Below are 18,964 nucleotides of genomic sequence, written 5' to 3' on the forward strand. Positions count from 1 at the left end.
CAACTGCATACAAACACCTAGACAATAAAGACCCTGCTGAAAAAAAAACAAAATGCAGTTATTTTTTTCTTCAAGTTCATTTTAGCTTCTGAGCAAAGGCTGTTTATAACCAGGCATTCAGAGTACACCTTCTCTATCTCCGAGTACTTCGGAAAAGCCAATTTGATAAACTTACTTCAAACCGTGTAATCCAAGAATACAACTACATTTTCTAGCCTTACCTCTAGTGACTGCATCTAAAGCACAGCCACATCCTGTTGCTCCTCCGCCTATAACAAGGACATCGAATTCACTTGTGGTCTGCAGTGCCAAAATTTGTTGCTCTCTTGTGGGGAGATGACTCTTCATTGAAACAGGCACAGCTTCTGCAGCCTGAACATTCACAAGGGTACCCTACAGAGATTAAAACCACACGTGAGGATCTGTATTTATTCTGTATACACACACGTGTACACATACACAGAACCAAATCAGAGCATTTTCTATAACCATAAACGTTACAAATATTCCCAGTTGCTTTACCTATATTTAATAAAACTATTGTATTGAAACATTATGGAGCAACAAACAGTACTAAACCCATAAAGCGCTAGCACACAGACTTCATCTTGCTTGCTTCAAGATAAAGCTGTGGTCAAGGGCTACTACCTATATTAATGTTTCTAGGAATTGTCCTCTGCTATGTCAACTGTTACAGGATGCTCATGAAGCAGTTTAATAAACAGACGCATGGTTAGGCTCTCAACTCGCTACCCAAAAAAACCCATGAAAGCAAAGAACTTAAAGTTGAATGTACATTTTATATTTCAAAATTGATTACTTGTACAGTGGCATTAATCTAATTAATCATATTTGCTCAGGTTCATGAGACTATGTGGTTTGTTGTGAAATAGCATTATTGAAACACCAAAGAAACACTGTTTCCATACCCTTTTTGAAAAGCTTCTAAGCAAAGCAATTTATGTCCTACAGCAGGGTAAAATACAAGTGTCTTTAAAGTGACAAAACTTAATAATGCGGCAGTTTCCAGAGAAGTTCACATTTTACTGCAATGGCTTTGATAATGTCTCTAGTCCTCTGCCTGATACTCCCGGAGCCACCGCTGCTCTCCATTTAGTGACGGTGGTGAGAAAGGCTGTCATGCTTGCTCAGTCAACTAACATGGACTATGGTTTAAATTTTAAGGTTTTAATCAGTTTCTGAAGGCTGTCTTCTGATAACATGAATTTAAAGTGTATTCTGAAAACCCTTACAGTCACAGGAATCCTGAGCCTCTATTAATGATTATATATTTCTTAACCTATGTTATGAGCACCACCACTGTAAATTTATACAAATTCAAGTGACAAAATAGTACTTTCTTACTATCATCTAAACCAATCTCTTTGTCTAATCTCTTTCCATACGCTGCTTACAACATGCAAACTCTCTCAATTAAGTTTTTATTTCCAAGCATTCCTTAGGGAAGCTGTTCAGTTATTTCTATAACTCTATTGCCTATTGCATGGTTAACAGTGAATTACGATTCCCACAGAACAGCCCCGAAGCCCAGTCCCATGCTGCAAACACACCAGCACAGGCACTGCCTCAGTGCTTTATGGTTGCTTGGCCCATGTTGTGTCCCAGATCACTGTGGTGACGAAAAGCTCTCTGCTAAGATAATCCGCTAAAATAATCCACCACCTCCAGGTTTTAGGAACTCCAGCTACCTTCCCTGGCATGTGCAATGGGGAGGGAATATACACCTGCCATATGAAAACAGCCTGACTGATAAAAGGTAAGGCTTGCCGCCATTTGCTCACACAGCTGAACAGGTCCTGGTAGCAGCTACCCAATCAATGTAGTTCCTCTTTAGCAACCAATTCATCAGGTGTCATATAGCTCTGTCAGCAGACCTTGTGAGGGAAGGGTAAAAGTGCCTCTTGCAACACATCCACTGTAAATTAACAGCCAGTCCAGCCATACACAAGAAGCCTGAGTTCAGATTATATGGTGTATGCAACCTAAATATTCTTGTTCAAAATTATTTCCTCATTCTTCAGCAGTATTATGATTGAAACACATTCTTCCTCAATGTTGCTATCACTACTATACAACTGAAAATAAAGTCTAATAACTAGTTGCCACATCTACAGGAAATGCATAATCAAGAGTTAATTAATGATCAAGTTCATCCTGTAATCATAGATTATATTGACTATAACATAAGTAGCTCATACAAGTTACTTCAGATAGCAGCAACCACTTTCACTGCATGTGTGTTACAATTCAATCAATAGGAAAGCTGGACTAGAGAAAGAGTGCTTCGTTTTGTGTTAAGGACTGATGCCTTCCTAGAAAATAGCAACACTTCAGATTTAAAACAACCAGAGTTTGGTAAATTAGAACCCAAGCTCTAGTACCACCACTGACTTTTCCATGTCATGGTGCTTGCAGTCCCACTGGGGTCTCCTCCAGCCCAGGCAGTCCTGGAGCCCAGCCCAGAAGGTGCCTGGGCACAGGCTCACCTCCAGGCGCGTGAGCAGCCACACCAAGCACTTAACCAGGCTTAGTCCCTGACTACAAATTAGTAACGAAAGGTCTCCTAATTAGAAGCTTGTTTAAACCCACCACAACCCTCAAATAGAGACAGACGCACTGCCAGCCCCAGGAGTTCAAGAAATTACAAGACACACACAGACAGCAGAGAGGTTGAGTCAAAGCAAAGCAGAGGTGAATCTTGATGAGCCTCCCAATTATAGTTTCCCCTCGCTCTCACAGGTTTACACTGACATATGGCACCTAGCAAAGATCACCACAGAAGGCACAAAGTTTTGGCCCTTCAAAGAAATTCAGCTTCCATGTTATTCTTGCGACCAATGAACTCTGCGCTTTCCCAGCTACTTTTGTCTCCTGCTGTGCTCTTTCCCAGCCCACACGTTTCTAGCAGTGCTAAAACCTTTCACATCCTCCAAAATGCAGTAGAAACTTGTATACCCCTAAAGTGTAGCACACACATGCAATTCCAGAATGCAGTTTCCCAGGGAGTGACAGACACGAGGAGGGAGACACTGAGAGGATCCTGCCATTCCTGTCTTCACTCCCTTCTTGGTGGCTGTAAAGAAGACCCTCAAGCACCTGTGTGCCTGCAGTGGTTTGCTGTGACCCCTCTGACTGCCTCCAGTGGCGGCTCTGTGCAAACGCCCCCTTGGAAGTGAGTAAGAAAGCAGCGCATGAAAGGTTTCTCCCCTTAAATGCCTGAAAACTGCAACAACGCTGCAGCTTTCTGGGTTGCATAGCAAATGCTACTGCCCAGCTTCCTGCATAGTCCCAGTTTTTACCTTGGTAAGCTGTGGTATTAAGCATGCTTTTTAGTCCCGCATCATTACAAGAGCACGGAGATAGCTGATGCCAATGTCCGAGCTTCCCTAAATATCACCCTGTAACTCGGAGACAACAGTGACAAGGAAGAAATTGTGAAGACCAAAACCATCCGCAGTTTAGCCTTGGATGTGTTTTGGCTGAATAAGTCAGCTACATACTCTCAACTTTCATGAGCTTTGAGAAACTGAAATTCCCCATCTCAAAATGAGTTTGCACTACATTTCCAGACATGCCGCCTTCTGCAAAACAAGTGACCATTTTAAAAGTGTGCAATTTCATGAAGATAAGAGAACACAAGAAAAACAAAATTCAGAGTTCAAGAAGTGCTAGCATCATTTGGTTTTGACTGTAATTTTTGTTTCGATTTTTAAGCACATTATTTACAACAAATGACTTATAGTAAAGCACAGACCAGAGTCCCAAGCAGCCAGCCACTGGCATAGCAAGAGGATAAAGATTAGTGCTGAAATACAAGCAGTGATTAACGCACCAAGAATTGATATAGATATGATTCATCTTGCTGTCAATTAAATGTGAGAGCGAAGAAAAGCTGCATACAGGGATTCCATCTGCAATAACGTGATTAGTTTGGCAGTGAACAAGCATGTTTACTGAAATAAGCAATTGCTGTTTATATCTACAATTTCTCAGGCAAGAGTTCCTTGAATGGTTTTGATTACACTCTTAGTGAGACGAAATTTGGTTTGGCAGTTTGAATTTAATCATAAAGTTATAAAGTGATCTAGTAATCCATAAGCAAGCATTCTTGTTAATTGGCTAATGTAAATCTCCAGGTAGGTTTGCAGAGTCAAATTCATCATCCTTATTCATAAAAAAATGTAATTAAAAACCCCCCAAAGCAGGCCCCGATGCATTATCATATTATCACACTCGATTGGATTCACCTTGATGAGCAATTCGTACTGACCACCAATGTACTTACATGCCAGAAAGAGAGCAGGATTGCCTGGTGGGCCTTGTTAGGAAGAGAGGGGGGTCTCTTACACCCCCAAAACAAAGCAATGCTTTTCTCTTAATGATTACAGGAGTGTGGGAGTGGAAAAAGAAAATAAAATTAAAAACCTCTCGTCTCCAGTTCAGACTTGGCACATCAAGGAATACCTGTGTCACATCCAGTAGCAGCCCGCTTGGCTTGATGCATTAAAATAAAGGCACAGAAAGCAAGAATATAGCAATGCAGTCAGCATCTCCAGGAAACAAGAGAAACTGGTCTTTCCATTTCTCCATCACCTTTAGCATTAGAAACCCTGGTGAAACAGCCAGCAAAGGCTGGCTGTGTCACACTTGCCATACAGGTCTCTGAATATTTGAGGCCAAATTAATCAATTATGTATACAGCCAGTGATCTCAGAGGGGTCCAACTCCATCTAAGATGCAGTTCCCTTCAGGAGCTCATGACTAGGTGTTAATGTAGCACACAGGGATTTCAACAGTTCCTTTATGGTCTAAGATTAAACCCATTTACAGTGGGAACACTGAAAAAGATGCAAGAGTCTAACTTCTGCTTTACCCAAAAGCAATTTAGAAAGGACTAGTTTTCTCAGACCTCTGCACTACCTGCCATGAAGAGTTCTCCAACTGCCTCCTTTTCTCTGGAAAAGAGTTTTTCTTTTTAATTTAACCAAAAGCCTCCTTGTCAGTTACGCATGTGTCCTCCACAGCCTAGGCAGTAAGGCTGCATGGAAAGCTTAACCAGCTTCCTTAAGGGAAATGGTTATTCCATATGAAAGAACCACTCCTGTGCATTGACTGAAAGAGGTTTTGCTTGAATTAAGTGTCGCTCCTACTTATTCCCTTACACATAGCATTATTAATTCAGTAAACATCCCAGTGACAAGGTTACTATAAAAGACACCGAAGTGCAATATTCATCTATCAGCTTATGCATTAAATTCACTAACAGTTCTGTCATGTCACCACATGTTCCCATCCTCTCTTACTCAGCAGGAACTCCAAAAACCCAGCACAAGGTAAGGGCAATTTACTAAACCCCTTGTATACCCACATATTGCATACATAGATATGTATTCTCCCATTATAACACCTCAACTGCTGTTGCAGAAGCATGCTCCAAAATGTCAGCATACATGCGTGTGAGCAGAAAAATAAGTTGGGCTAAAAATCTTGAAAACCAGAATACATCCTAATCCATGGAGTGCTTTATTTCCAGGGTATAAATACTTTACAGCTGTTTACACACAGACAAGGCTAACTATGCCATTCTCCTTGCAGGCAGGTTCTGACTCTCAAATCTAGCATGGGCAATTCAAATTTCAGCATCCAAAATTACCAATCCTTATCCCTTTTAGTAGGCAAACCACTCACTAGTATGCTCGACTAACAAGTCCAAATGACCTTTTACCCCTTCTCAAGAGCCAGAACTTCACTATCCTTCAGCCTCCCCCTTGGAGTTACCTGGGACAGCCAAATTTCACAGAAACATTAACCACTAGCTGGGTGAACATGGAAACCAAAGACAGGCATATCAACTAGCCTGTGTGTTCAAGATTATTAGCCTGCCAAGGTCATTATTCCATAACTGGGTGCCCCTGATTCCATGACTCTAGCCACAGCACAGACATCCAGTCACTGAGTGAAGCAATATGAATGTGGGTAAAAAAACTGAGCATTTTATTTCTGTCTTACTATGTGATGGATTCTGTTCTTGAAATAACAACAGCTTTTCTACAATGTGTAGCCAATTAGTGCACATCTTGGGGCAATATCCTCTTCTGGCAAAGGAAGACAAGATCTTTGCCCTAGCATATCTTTGATTGGCAGGCATTATTAAAAAGAGGACACTTGGGCTAGGGGACATGCCCACAGCTTAGATATGTCAACACAACAAATGGACTGTCCTCCTTTGTGTCAATCCCTCCAGTTATGTTCCACCTGCTGCCCTATATTAGGTGTTTAAGGAAGCGGCTTTAAGGGATATCACGTGGGAAATGTGCAAGTTAGTACAACATAAAAACAACATGCTGTTCACTTGACAGATCCATTTGCTTACACATATGCTGGAAATTTTCAGATCCTTTGTAGGCTGATCCAACGCAATAGGTTTAGAAACTGGGGGACAAGCAGTTATTTCATTTTGAGACTAAATCCCTTCTGTAAAAGTTTGGGGTTTAATCCATCTCTGGAAATTTGCAATGGCCATCCAATCCCTAGAAAAATGGGAATGCCCTGAGTTCTGGAGTAATGCATATACGACGAGTGAGCTATCCAGATCAGTTTTCCTTTCCAACTACCCTTATTAAACAGTCCTAAAATCTGAAGCTGCCATTTCTGATAGTAACGAAGCCAGACTGTAAAATCCTGTACTAAAGACTTCAGAGAGTTAGAAGCAGTATTATCAGCTAGGTGCAAGACAGGCAGCCCAACAAGAAGCTCACTTTAAATGCGAAGTTTTATTTTCTGCAACATTATCTGAAGCCATAAGGATCCTGTCTTATCCGCTTTCCAGCTAGGTTCCTCAGACATGACTCATCTCATTTGCTTCACTAATACCTCAGCTGCTGTTACTCCTCCCCATAGAAACAGTCAGAAGCTTCAGAGTATCATTTATGCAGACATAACACACACCTTCACTGAGCTCCATGAAGATTCCCTCTCGTTACCCACTGTTTTACCTTCAACTAGACCATTAAGATCCACTTCTGTTCCTATCTTCAGTTTGCCCAATTTGAATGGCAACTTATAGTAAATGTGTGGTAACTAAAGCAATTCACAGAGTAACAGCTTGTCTAGACGAAGAGCTGACTGATTATATTTCTAAGGTGACACGCAGAAAGCACCACATGAAACAAGCACCTGCTCACCTAGCTGCTAACACTGATACCATCTCAAAGGAAGAAACAGGTATTTCTGAGCTTAAGCTTTTTCCAAACCTAGATTGAAGCAAATCAGGCCACAGCTCTGACTACACCTACTTCAATCATTTTACAGAACACTGATTGCAAATATTTCCGGCCAACTGCAAGATGTCAGCCTCACAGCCCACATTTAATGCAAGAGAAGACGACATATTCCCTTATACTCATCTACTAAGTCTAGATGTGGTTATTTTACAAAACTCTAAATCACAGCACAACTGTGTTAAAACAAGGAGGATTTATTTGCTTTAAGACAAAGAGTAGTTGTCGATTCACACCAGCTCTGCCTAAAACCAGTTCATAACTCATGTTCCTTTTCCCGATTTCTCCTTGGCTTCTGCATTGAGAAGCAAGCTAAAAGAGCGTGGTGACTCTGAGTCTGCTGTGAGAAGATACGCCAACGAAGTCTGTTTTCTACGACAGCAAGAATCAATAGAGTAGGTATCTACTGCACCTCTTCCTGCTATTACTACCTTAACAGCAAGTCTCCAACATCATCCTTCACTGCTTGGGGAATTTATTCTGCCTGTGCCTTAGCTACCTGGAAGAGCGCACTGAACAGTGCTTTGAGCTTACCAGTGTCTGATTGTGCCCACCTAGACAGAAGCCGACACCCACCAAAAGCAACAGGAGCCCCACCACTGACTTCTGTGGCACAGATCTTACCCTCAAACAGCGTTCACCTTTCTAAACTGACTGAGAGCTGGCACCATGACTGGTTTAAAGCTGAGATTTACAGAGGTAGTACTGTTGGTTTCACTTCAAGCTTGCAAGTTTGAAAGAACTATCCAAACTCTACTTCGTGCTTACGCTTCAGTGGAGGTTTCCACTCCTCCTGCACCTAAGTAAAATCCTGAATAGTACACAAAGGTAATTTTTTAAACAAGAAAAGCAATGTACAACAATCACACTTCCCCACTGGTTAAAGACCTACAACAGTGAGCTATTGTTAATGCCATCCTCCAGATTAGCACCCACCAAACGAAGCTGAGAGCCTCTTGGCATTCCTTTCCAAACAAAACTATCTGTAAAGCCTAACATACGCTCAAACAGATTTTAAGTTTCATATTTTATCAGAAATCATAATTAATACTTACGTGTTTGTTTCTATACTGAGAAAATTGAGAGAGGCCAAAAACTGTTGCTATGGCACCTCCTCCAATGAGAGCAGTTCCTTTCACTGCCTTCTGAAATGCCATTTTTTACTGTAAGAGAAAAAGATAAAAATTAATAGGCAGTTTTCCATGTTAGAATCTAGGCTACACAGAATAGATCATTTGTAGAAACTAATGACAATGTCATGACAAGTTGAAATTTAGGGTAGCAGTATATTAATTAGTGATTTTCATTGCAATACTAATAATTTCTAAACAAAGTCTAGACAGAGGCAAGCCAGAGAACTCTGGTATTTGCTGTGAAAGCTGAATGACAAAAGTGTATTTAGACACACAAGTAGATATGAGTACACACACAATGTAAACTCTAAATACTCATATGTGGCAAGTGCTTACAATCCCATGATAACAGCAGAACTACACCCCATCATCAGCCAGATGGCCACCAAATCCTTACCAGAACAGAAGAGACAATCTACTTGACAAGACCACCTTTAGCTACCCTCCCGTCTCACCAAACTATTTCTACAATCATATTTGCCTCACAGCACTCCATCTTGCTTTCCAGCCAGGAATTACCATCCCTGTATTCGCTGTATATCAGCAAAGCTTGTCCTGCGCAGGAATGGCGGAGAAGCAATGTGCTGCTAGTCAGGAAGTTGGTCCTTCAGTGAGAAGCAGCAGCAGCAGAGACAGCAGACAAGATTAAGTGGCTTGAAATAAGCACAGAACTTTATCATCCGGCTACAGAGGGTTTAAAACTAGCCCTATGTGGGTCAGGCAAATTCTTAAAAGACCCACTGTTCAGATACTGAATGAAAAATTTGCATGGTACTGACCTGAATCTTAAGCAGGCACAACCTAATCCATCTTCCCAGGACCGCAGCAGCTCGCCTCACATTAGAAACAACATACATCAAGTTTGAAAGACTCCTGTCAGCACTTCAAGCCCTCCAGTTATGCAGACATCTTTGCCCAAGCCCCACATTCACCCAGCAGTCTACGTACAAGAGATTTATCACCATTAAGGCTCAAAGCAGAAGGCGGCAAGTGTACAGCCCCATGCCAACACCAGCGGACTTACAACATGACAGGACGAGCCGGGGCCAGGAGCAGGGAGCAGCAGGGGCTCCCATCCCAAGCCGTGCAAGGGGTAGGTGCCAGGAGCATCACCTGAAGCATGGCTAGGGTCTCATCCCTCGCTTGGGTCCCCCAGCCTGGCCTGCTGCCTTGCTCCAGCACAGCTCTGACACAGTACAGTGCCTCACCAGACACCCCTGATCCAAATGCTTCACAGCCCTCCCTCCGCAGCTGCTGTCTGTCCTATCCCATACACACACCAGACCACATTGTAAACCATCACTTTCAGCAGTGTACAGCCTTCTTGTCAAGATTTGCAGCACAGTATTTACAATTCTAGAGTTATTTCTTTGGCCTCATAAGTACAAGTAAACATGAAATACGGTATGTTACTATGCATTTGTACACACTTCATCTTTTTTCTCCCATTAGCTCTCCCAGCTACCATAACTATTCTTTTTTTCTTAGGAAATACCCCAAACAAGAAAGCTTTGTTTTGAAGATGGTAAAGATCTTAACTTCATTCCCTGTGCAACACATTCAGCGTATAGGGAAATTCCATACATTATTACTACACATAAACACTAGATGTACAGATGTTGTATGTATGTGCATTATGCAAGTGATCATTGTACAGAAGGCCAAGACTTTGAGCTTCCCAGTTTTATTGAAGAGAAGCACATGTGCTTTTGAAGATTCCCACCATAACATTTGTGTGTAATCACATCTTCCATTATCTTCATACTTCACCCTCAGAAAAGGCCAACTTCCTCTTTCCGTTACATGACAGTGAGGAGTAAAAGTGAAAGGCAACAGACAAAACCCCCATAGCAAGGGAAGTTTCTGAAAGGGGAGTTACTGTGGAGGCCTGGCCTCACAAGCTGTGACACCTCCACAGAAAACACGGAGGTAAGTGTGAGTCTGAGATCCAGGACCTCATTGCCAGCAAGGCAAGCAGCCGCACTGACACCAAGACACAGCCCCGTCAGAAGCACACAGTGCCAGAGCGGCTGTCAGAGCAGAGGTGTCAATATTACCCTGCCCTTCCCACTCCCTGCAGAATGGAGCCTGGCACCTTGGTGTGGCTGCCTCTCCCTAAGGGCGCAGGGCTCCCTGTCAGGTGGCAGGGCTCTAACCAGCTGCCTCTGCAAGAGGAAAGGGAGTACCCAGCAAGAAAGGCTTCAAACAGGGGTACCCACCAGTAGCCCAGCACAGCCAGCTTATGGGGCAGCCACACACACTGGGATGCGGGCTTGTCCCTCTCAGGAGTCCCTCTCCTGACAGTCTGGCATAAGTCCAGTACGACAGCATCTGAGCAGAGACATGTCTTATCACAGGAGCAGGATGTCTCAGAATCAGACCCTGTCCTGTAGGCTTATCCTCACCCAAAAAAGTAAAGAGTAAAACCTAACCATCAGCCTACCTTAGACCTGTTAAGACAACCTTTTGTACTATCACTTCTACGTACTTGAAAACACCTGCAGATACTCGTGAAGTAATAACACGATATGAAATTCAACATTGCACAAGAATTAAAACAGCTGGAAAACTTGCACTGCCATCACCAAACTCATCATCTCCTGCAAAATAAAAGAACTAAGACAATCAACATCAGCTCACATACTGTCTATAGCCACACGAAGCATATGGTGATGGTGAATATATACACGTCATCCGAGCACGCTGTGTACTACACACACTTCCACCATAAGGTTTCTTCAAGTCGCTAGAATAATAACTCATCTTTCAGACTGCAAACTGGTGGCAGTCTTGAAGTAGTTTCACACACCTTACGCATCAGCAAAGAAGTCACTTCAAGCAAGACTATGAAAGCCTTACAAGTGCCTGTTCTGGGAACACAATATGCTCTAGAATCCACAGGAGTTTAAAAAGAACAAATTAGCATCTTCCAACAAGCTGGCTCACATGTCTGCAGAGATACTGGCTTTCAACAAAACAAATGGAAGTGCATCTTTTCAGTGTTTTGCCAAGTTCATTAAGAAAAGGTGATGGCTGAAGCACGAATCTCTACTTATCCCTGTTCAATTGAACTCTTCAAAGGGTCATTAGTTATGAACAGAGTGCCACAGCTCAGCAGCTTGTGTGGGATGGCAAGCACAGCTCCTGGCCAAGTGCTGAGCACTCTCCACCCCAGGGGAACCAGAGGTAACTGAAAGCCCAGCCAACACCAATTGTTCTTTCTGGCCACCTGCCTTCTCCCACCTTTTCTGAGACCTCATGTTGAAGACCAGGTATATACCTACCTAAGTTAACCCATTACATTTTTGTTGAATGGGACTGAATTAGAGCAGCACAAGGTATGCAAACCACTGAATAATGTCTCCGTGATCATTGCCCACATCTGTTTACTTTTAAAATACAGTTTCCCAGGCAGCTTTGGGAGTAATTTATTTTTAAAAACAAAGAAATCTTGATTTCAGGACTTCATGTTCTACCAGGCCTTTTGAGCAAGCATCTTATCAATACTTCTAAGATAAAAATAATAAAAAAAACCCAACCAAACAAAAAACATCTAAGTTTTTAAAACTGAAGAACTGGAGAAATAATGTAGCTATTTTACCTTTATGTCTGTAATTATGGGCCAAAAAAACCTTACTGCATCAACCTAAATCTGAAGTTGTGAATTACACTAGAAATATCATTGCACAGATGAAGAAAAAAAGCACAAATCCCCCCAAAATTGCACAGCAGATTTCAAGTTGTTTGTACAGCAATGCAGCACACTTGTGGAAGTAATCAGCAGAATTAATTCGGCACTCAGCACAACTGAGTTACATAGATAGCCTTGTGCTATTTTTCAGTAATTTGAAATATCTATTCTTCTGATAGCTTTTTTTGTTTAAAAAAAAAAAAAAAACAAAACACAAACCCCCCCCCCCCCCAACCCTCAAACAGAATATGCTCACATACTGAATAAAAGCCGCACTCAGCGAGTGCTAGGAAATAAGATAATGACAAATATTATGCCTGCTCTGCGCATTCAGAGAGCTCCATCTCCTTAGTTTCCATCTCCCAACAGGCCTCTGCAAATCGCTGGTGCAGTCCCAAGATCTATGCTTTCAGCTGCCTCAGTTCAAGCTGTTCCCTGTGCCATCTTTTCCATGACTCTCATTAGTACCAGCACCCTGCCATGCTAACATACCTTCCACAACCCCCACCCTACTGATGTACTCATAGGTGCCAACAGTTTAGTTATGGATGCTATAGGTTCTCATTCATTAACTAGGATAAACACTAGTTCTTCTAGATAAGACAATTCATTTAAACAGCAAAAGCAACAAAAGCCCCCATACCTCCACAATGCTTGCTTTGATCCAGAATGCTTTGAGGCATCTGTCACCAGCTAAACACAATACTACATAGGCAAACAAATAGCTTTAATTTAACAGTTTCCTACGTAAAACCTCTACTAAGAGCCCAAACTCCAGTGCCAACTGCATGCAATAAATATTCCTTCGTATGTATAAATAAAGGATAGTCAGTGTTCAGAAGTCAAATGGTTATCAAAATCAAACGAAAGTTTGACTCCAAATTGGTTTCTGGAAAATTTTGGATTAAATACAAAAATCTTTAGAGTGGTGCCTATTATAGCACAGTCTTCTGGCACATTTACCTTTTCCCCCTTTGAATTTCTAACAGTGACTCTTTACCCTACAGAACCCAGCGCAAGCAACATGACATACAGAAGGCTACGTAGCTCCACCGGCACCCGGAAGTGCAGGCACTCAACCATGAGCAACCAGGTCTGGGGAACTGAAGCAGCGTTGCCTGCATTCACTTCCACTGTCTCCCAGAGCCGGCTTCCTCACATGAAGCAAGACGCAAATGTGCACTGATAACGAAGGGAAAATACAAGAAAGACCTGAGTGTTCCTAAATGTCAGACTGGAAACCACAGCAGGACAACAGATGCTTCAAAAGCAGTTCCAATATGCAGGGTGGCTACAAGGAAAAGAGACTCCCTGTTCACAAGGAGTCACATGGAGAAGACAGGGGTAATGGGTACTCTCTTCAGGTTACTCCTGGAGAGATTCCAACTGGACACAAGAAGAAAATTTTCCACCATGAGAACAACCAGTCATTGGAATAACCTCTGCAGGGAAGTGGTGGACTCCCTAGCAGTGGACACTTTTAAGATTCAGCTAGACAGGGTGCTGGGCCATCTAGTCTAAGTCATGCTTTGCTTAGAAAGGTTGGACCAGATTACCCCCAAGGTCCCTTCCAACCTGGGATTCTGTGATTCTATGATTCAGCAAAAGCAATAACCTTGAAGGGGCTCCAGACCGAACAGCCAAGTAGCACTCATGTCTGCTGTCCCAGTTTAATATCCTTTGAATACACCTGTGGTTGCCCACATACTGTTAAAACTTGATCCAATCATCCCATAGACTCCTTGACAAATAAGCCCCATTTTTTCATGGCACATACAAGATGCAGAGAGCTGTGACAAGCCTTCCTACTAACACAACCAGCTTACAGCAACTCAGAGGACACCAGCAGTGAGCTCCAGACACTACCACAGGAGGCATGAAGGTATAGGCACATCGGTAATGGGGGTCAGGATCACTGCTGCAGTGGGACCTTCCACCAGTCTTACTGTGGATACAGCATTCCTAACCACACTAAAATAACATTAGATGTGCCACCAAGAACAGTTTGTCACTTTCATTACACAAGATAACATATATAATATAAAGAAACAGTCAGACTCAGTGCTTTCTATACAGGAGGGATTTCCAGCCTCAGCCATCAGCTCTGGGGAAGGGACTACCCTCTGTTTGCCTAACAGCCAGCTACAGGTATTGTTAGCTCTCCTCAGAGCCAATAGGCAGATTATACACAATTCTCCAGGAAAAAAAGCCAAACCCAAAACACTCCCAGAAGAGCACCTACTCAAATTGCCACATAAATCTTGCTCACCATCACTAAGAGAAGCTTATTTGGGGCAGAAAGGAAAATACAACTTACCATAAGCTACTCCAACACAAAGCTAGACAGGCATTCAAATCTACAGATGGTGCTTCTACACCTAGAGCATCTCAATTTCATTCTAGGAACCTGCAAGCCCACATTTAGCAGGTACTGCAAGCAGGCAGTGCCCCAGACAAACAGCCAGTGGACGAACAGTACAGATGTGCTGTGCCACCATGTGCCATGCCAGCACTCCGCCCCAACTCCTCAGTGGGGTTCTGATCACAAAGCTGGAGCACCTTTCCTATGAAGGCAGGTTGATAAAGTTGGGGTTCTTCAGCCTGGAAAAGTCTCCAGGGAGACCTTAGAGCACCTTCCAACATCTAAAGGGGCCAACAAGAAAGCTGGAGGGACAATTTACAACGGCACGTAATGCCAGGACAACAGGGAATGACTTTAAGCTGTGAGAGGGGAAATTTAAATTAGACATTAAGAAAAAAAAAAAACTCTTCTCTATGAGGGTGATGAGATAGTACAATGGGTTGCCCCACCTCTGGCAGTGTTCAAGGCAAGGTTTGCTGAGACTTGGAGCAACCTGGCCTAGTGGAAAGTGTCCCTGCCCGTGGCAGGGGGGTTGGAACCAGAAGGTCTTTAAGGTCCCTTCCAACCCAACCCATTCTATGATCTCCCTGCCCAAATGCTCGAGTTTATTTCTGAAGGGAACTGCAGTGCATGTGGGAAATGGCACACAACAAAGTCTCTAAGCAGGAGGAAGGCTTAAACATTGCCTTAGTGTACACAACCTCTAAGATAAATTAGAGGCTCTCTAAACATACACTTGTGGTTTCTTAACTCAAGCTCTGTCCCAGAATGAATGCTAAAAGCTGCTGTTGGCACCAGCAGGATAAACCAGAGCACAGAAGATGAAAGGGAAAAGAATGCAGTCCACAGTTATGGCAAAGGTTGTACACAGAGTGCTATGCAGGAAGAGAGGAGCCTACACTTAAAAAACCCTCATCTTTTGCAACTGGGTAATAAACTTGACTCTCTTCCAAGCTGAGATCAATAGCTTGTGATGGAAACTAAATTTTATTTTAATGAAAATTATTAGAGCAAACAGCATAGGAAGTGATGCAGTCAGAAATGTGCCATTCTGTGATCTTTCCATAACACAAATATTTTGAGTCACCTTTATAAATGCTCAGTGTACAGTCCTTTATTGCTGTGTGTCCTCTGACACAGTAAATCTGCATGTTAAAGCTTATCCTTAGTTTTGATACAGGCAATAAATGGCACTCTTTGGACCCAGGCCTTCAGTTCAATGGTGGGCGAGTCCCTCAGAGGCTCTAGAACAACCTCCAGCAGGAGCAGGGAGCCCTTGACTGGCACGGGAGGAGACAGCGGCATGCTGCAAGTGCAAGGAGTGGCTATCGACTACACCATGGTCTGCCCAAAGAGTTAAATAACCCTGCGGGGCACATTGCTCATCGAAACAGCTGCGGAAGACTGACAGGGACATTAGCTCAAATTTCTAGCTATTAAAGGATTCCTGATAAGAAGAAACAGGCTTCAAACTTGAAAGGAAACACAAGGGGGTGTGGGGGGAGGAGATAGTCTACATGAAATAGAAACTACACAAAAGATTTCTCAAGACAACATCATGCTTTCAGTTTCCAAAAGTTAAGAAAGTTAACACAAACTGTCCTCTCAGTGGGAACTGCTCCCCTGCTGCAGCGCATTACTTAACCAGCAATTCAGAGTCATACTGACTTTGCTGTAAAGTAGCAATAGCCACTGCCTCAGGAAATTCCCACTCCAGAGTCCAGGTTCAGCGAGGACCCGGCCTCAGCGAGGACCTGGCCTCAGCGAGGTCCCTGGCTGAATCTCACAGGCTAAGAGACCTTGGACCACCTGCCTCATGGACAAGGGCTTCGCTTTGTCAACTAACACACTTCCTAAATGCAGGATTCCTCTGCTTCACTTTCAGCCTGACATTTGAACACCAAAAAGCATACAAAGTGCAACCTACATCCTGATTTTTAAAGAAGTAATTTCAAAACCCATCTTCAGTAGATGCTTCTGAATACCATGCCTCGCACACCAAACATCTGCCACCCCACAGTTCTCATTAAGCTGACATAAATCCTAGGAGTGACTTGCCTTTTTCATTTCCTGTAATGACTACCCAGGTAGCTGCAAGACTATCAGCTGGACCTTATCTTGAGTTGTGTAACTCACTACGACCTCAGGGGGAGCAGGTGACTAAAAAGCAAGTGGCTCAGTCACAGTCATTTCTGTACTCAAGTACTTTCTAAGTAGTAAGATACTGAGTTGATTTAGGCAGTGCACGGCCAGAGTTGGTGAAAGAATGAAAGGAATCAGGGAAGAGGGAAAGAATGGGAATGGTGGGAAATTCAGATGCAGAATTGTGAGGCAGAGATCAAAGATGACTACTTTAGCAAAAGTGAAGAGACAGATGGATACAAACTGTAGAGTTTAGCAATACGAGTGTGTGACGCCCTGTATGCTGCCATCAGATATGGTCTATGAGACGCAAAACCTGTTAAATTAAGAGAAGAAATCCAATCTGTTATGTTGTATATCTGTGTGCTTTATGAGGCCATTACCATGGTATCTGGGTGTTTCACATTCCATTTTAAATGAACACATCTAATAAAGTGAGTCACTCAATGGAAGACTTAAAAATAGAAAACTTACAATCATCACCACTACAGTTTGCATAATCTGCCATTGGTGCAGCAGCACTGTCTAATTTGATCTGCCTCATTCCTTCCAAAAGCTTTTCAGGTAGCTGTTGAATTATGACAGCCCCAGACCAATGTCCCTCCAGCCTGAGCTGAGAGTTTCACACCGCCTCTGCTTCTCCCAACAGCTTAAGTTGCTATCCTCAGCTCCCTCTAATTCAGCTTTTGATCCTTCTTGGAGGACTACTTAAAAGGTGGCTACTGACAGCACACATAACAGCAATAAGACAGGCCACAATTAGGGTTCTCACTGTGGGTAACTCAAGCATTTAAATCTGTACTAATCTGAGAGCATGGCTACTGGCAGTTCGCAGGGTGTGCCAATGCAGGAAGTGGCCAAACAACAAGAAAAAGGGGATGTAATCAGAAAATAATCCTATCAGCACCCGCCTTGACAAGATCAGCTATCAGCTGTCTCTCATTTGCTTTTTAAACTGAAGTGATTAACACCACATTACACAGGATGCCAGACCATACTAACTGAAGTATCTTAAAAGCAAGTGATAAAGCTTAAACCAACTCAAGAGAAGATGCTTTCCCTGCAGCACTCCTAACAATCATCAAGCATCTCTCCTCAGCTGACATGGGCCTGGTCTTCTGGGCTGCACTGTGCTACTTCTAACCAACCCAGTAACTACAGCAAACAAGAGAACAAAGCAGCACGCTTTGAAGGGCAACCAAAGCTCATTATCTACCTCACCAGTAGAATTCTGGGCCACTGACTCATGCACTCATGGCTTCTACCTGTAACTCCTGTAAGCCGTATCTATAATGAAGCTGCATACTATGGGAGAGTTCCAATGGGTACAAACTCTAGCAGAGTTCACCCTCCAGATCCTCTCCTAAAACCTCTGATGGCTACTTCAGGTTCTTAAATACAAGTTATGGTACTTTTAGTTAAGGAATTATCCAAGAACTACCTCGCCAACCAAGCACAGAAACATAACCCACAATATCTAGATAGCTCACAGGGTTACAAGTCCCTCACAGCCACAGACCACACCACAAAATTATAAGTTCTTTTACATCGAATTAAAACCCGAAACAACCACAGTTCACCCTGCACTAATCAGGGGGAGCAAAGCAGCAGTCTACTACATGGGGAAAAATCCTTCCCATGCACTATGCCCAAAAGTAGTTGCAGCGCTTGTCATGCAGAAAAATAAAGCAAAAAATAGGCATACTGTCCTCATCACTTCTCTCAGTCCCCACTGTTTCAAACGACTTAATTTCCTTTCTGTGCTCAGGTACCAAGATTTTCCCACCCAGCATTAGACAATACCCCAGCTGCTTTAAGTTCCATCCTACAAGGAGCTTCTCTTTCCACTATTTATATTTTTAACCTAACCACTTTTTTTCTTCTGTTTTGTTACCCTCCTACAAAAAAAAAAAAAAAAAAGTCTTACAGATCATGAGAGGAAAAGTCTGATTCGCAAATCTCTACTGGGTTTTCAGACAGCAATAACCTTGCCAGAAAAGCAGTGTGTTTCTGAGAAAAAGGCAATCCCTACAGACAGAGATGGCTGCAATCCCCAGCACTTTACCCAGGAACTAACAGGAATACACAGAAACACCGAGGTCATGAGTATACTGAGCTTTCCCACCATATGAACATCATAATATATCAAATGTCATGCTATAATTATTTAAATTCCCTCCTGTCCTGTTGAAAGATGGCTTCAAAATCTGCCATCCAAGGAGCGGAAAAAAACAGTCTCTGGCCTGATTACTGACTAAACATACAGAGTATGATTTCCATACTTTTTTGTTCTTGTGCTACTGTATTTAACTTAAACAGTTCAAATACTCACTCT

At 42.8% G+C, this 18,964-nt stretch overlaps 1 protein-coding gene across 2 annotated transcripts in view; it reads right to left on the minus strand.

The window, feature by feature from the left end:
• The window catches only part of GPD2 (glycerol-3-phosphate dehydrogenase 2), a 64,745-nt gene that overhangs the window by 40,775 nt on the left and 5,006 nt on the right, over positions 1-18,964 (minus strand). For both annotated transcript variants that reach the window (XM_065671202.1, XM_065671203.1), the window contains exons 2-3: positions 8,357-8,464; positions 222-393 (exon numbers count right to left, since the gene is read on the minus strand). In XM_065671202.1, the coding sequence (XP_065527274.1) occupies positions 222-393; positions 8,357-8,458 (274 nt within the window). In that variant the 5' untranslated portion in view covers positions 8,459-8,464. The remainder of the gene's footprint in view (positions 1-221; positions 394-8,356; positions 8,465-18,964) is intronic.

This window comes from Lathamus discolor, chromosome 3, assembly GCF_037157495.1.
Source record: "Lathamus discolor isolate bLatDis1 chromosome 3, bLatDis1.hap1, whole genome shotgun sequence".
NCBI classification, from domain to species: Eukaryota; Metazoa; Chordata; class Aves; order Psittaciformes; family Psittacidae; genus Lathamus; species Lathamus discolor.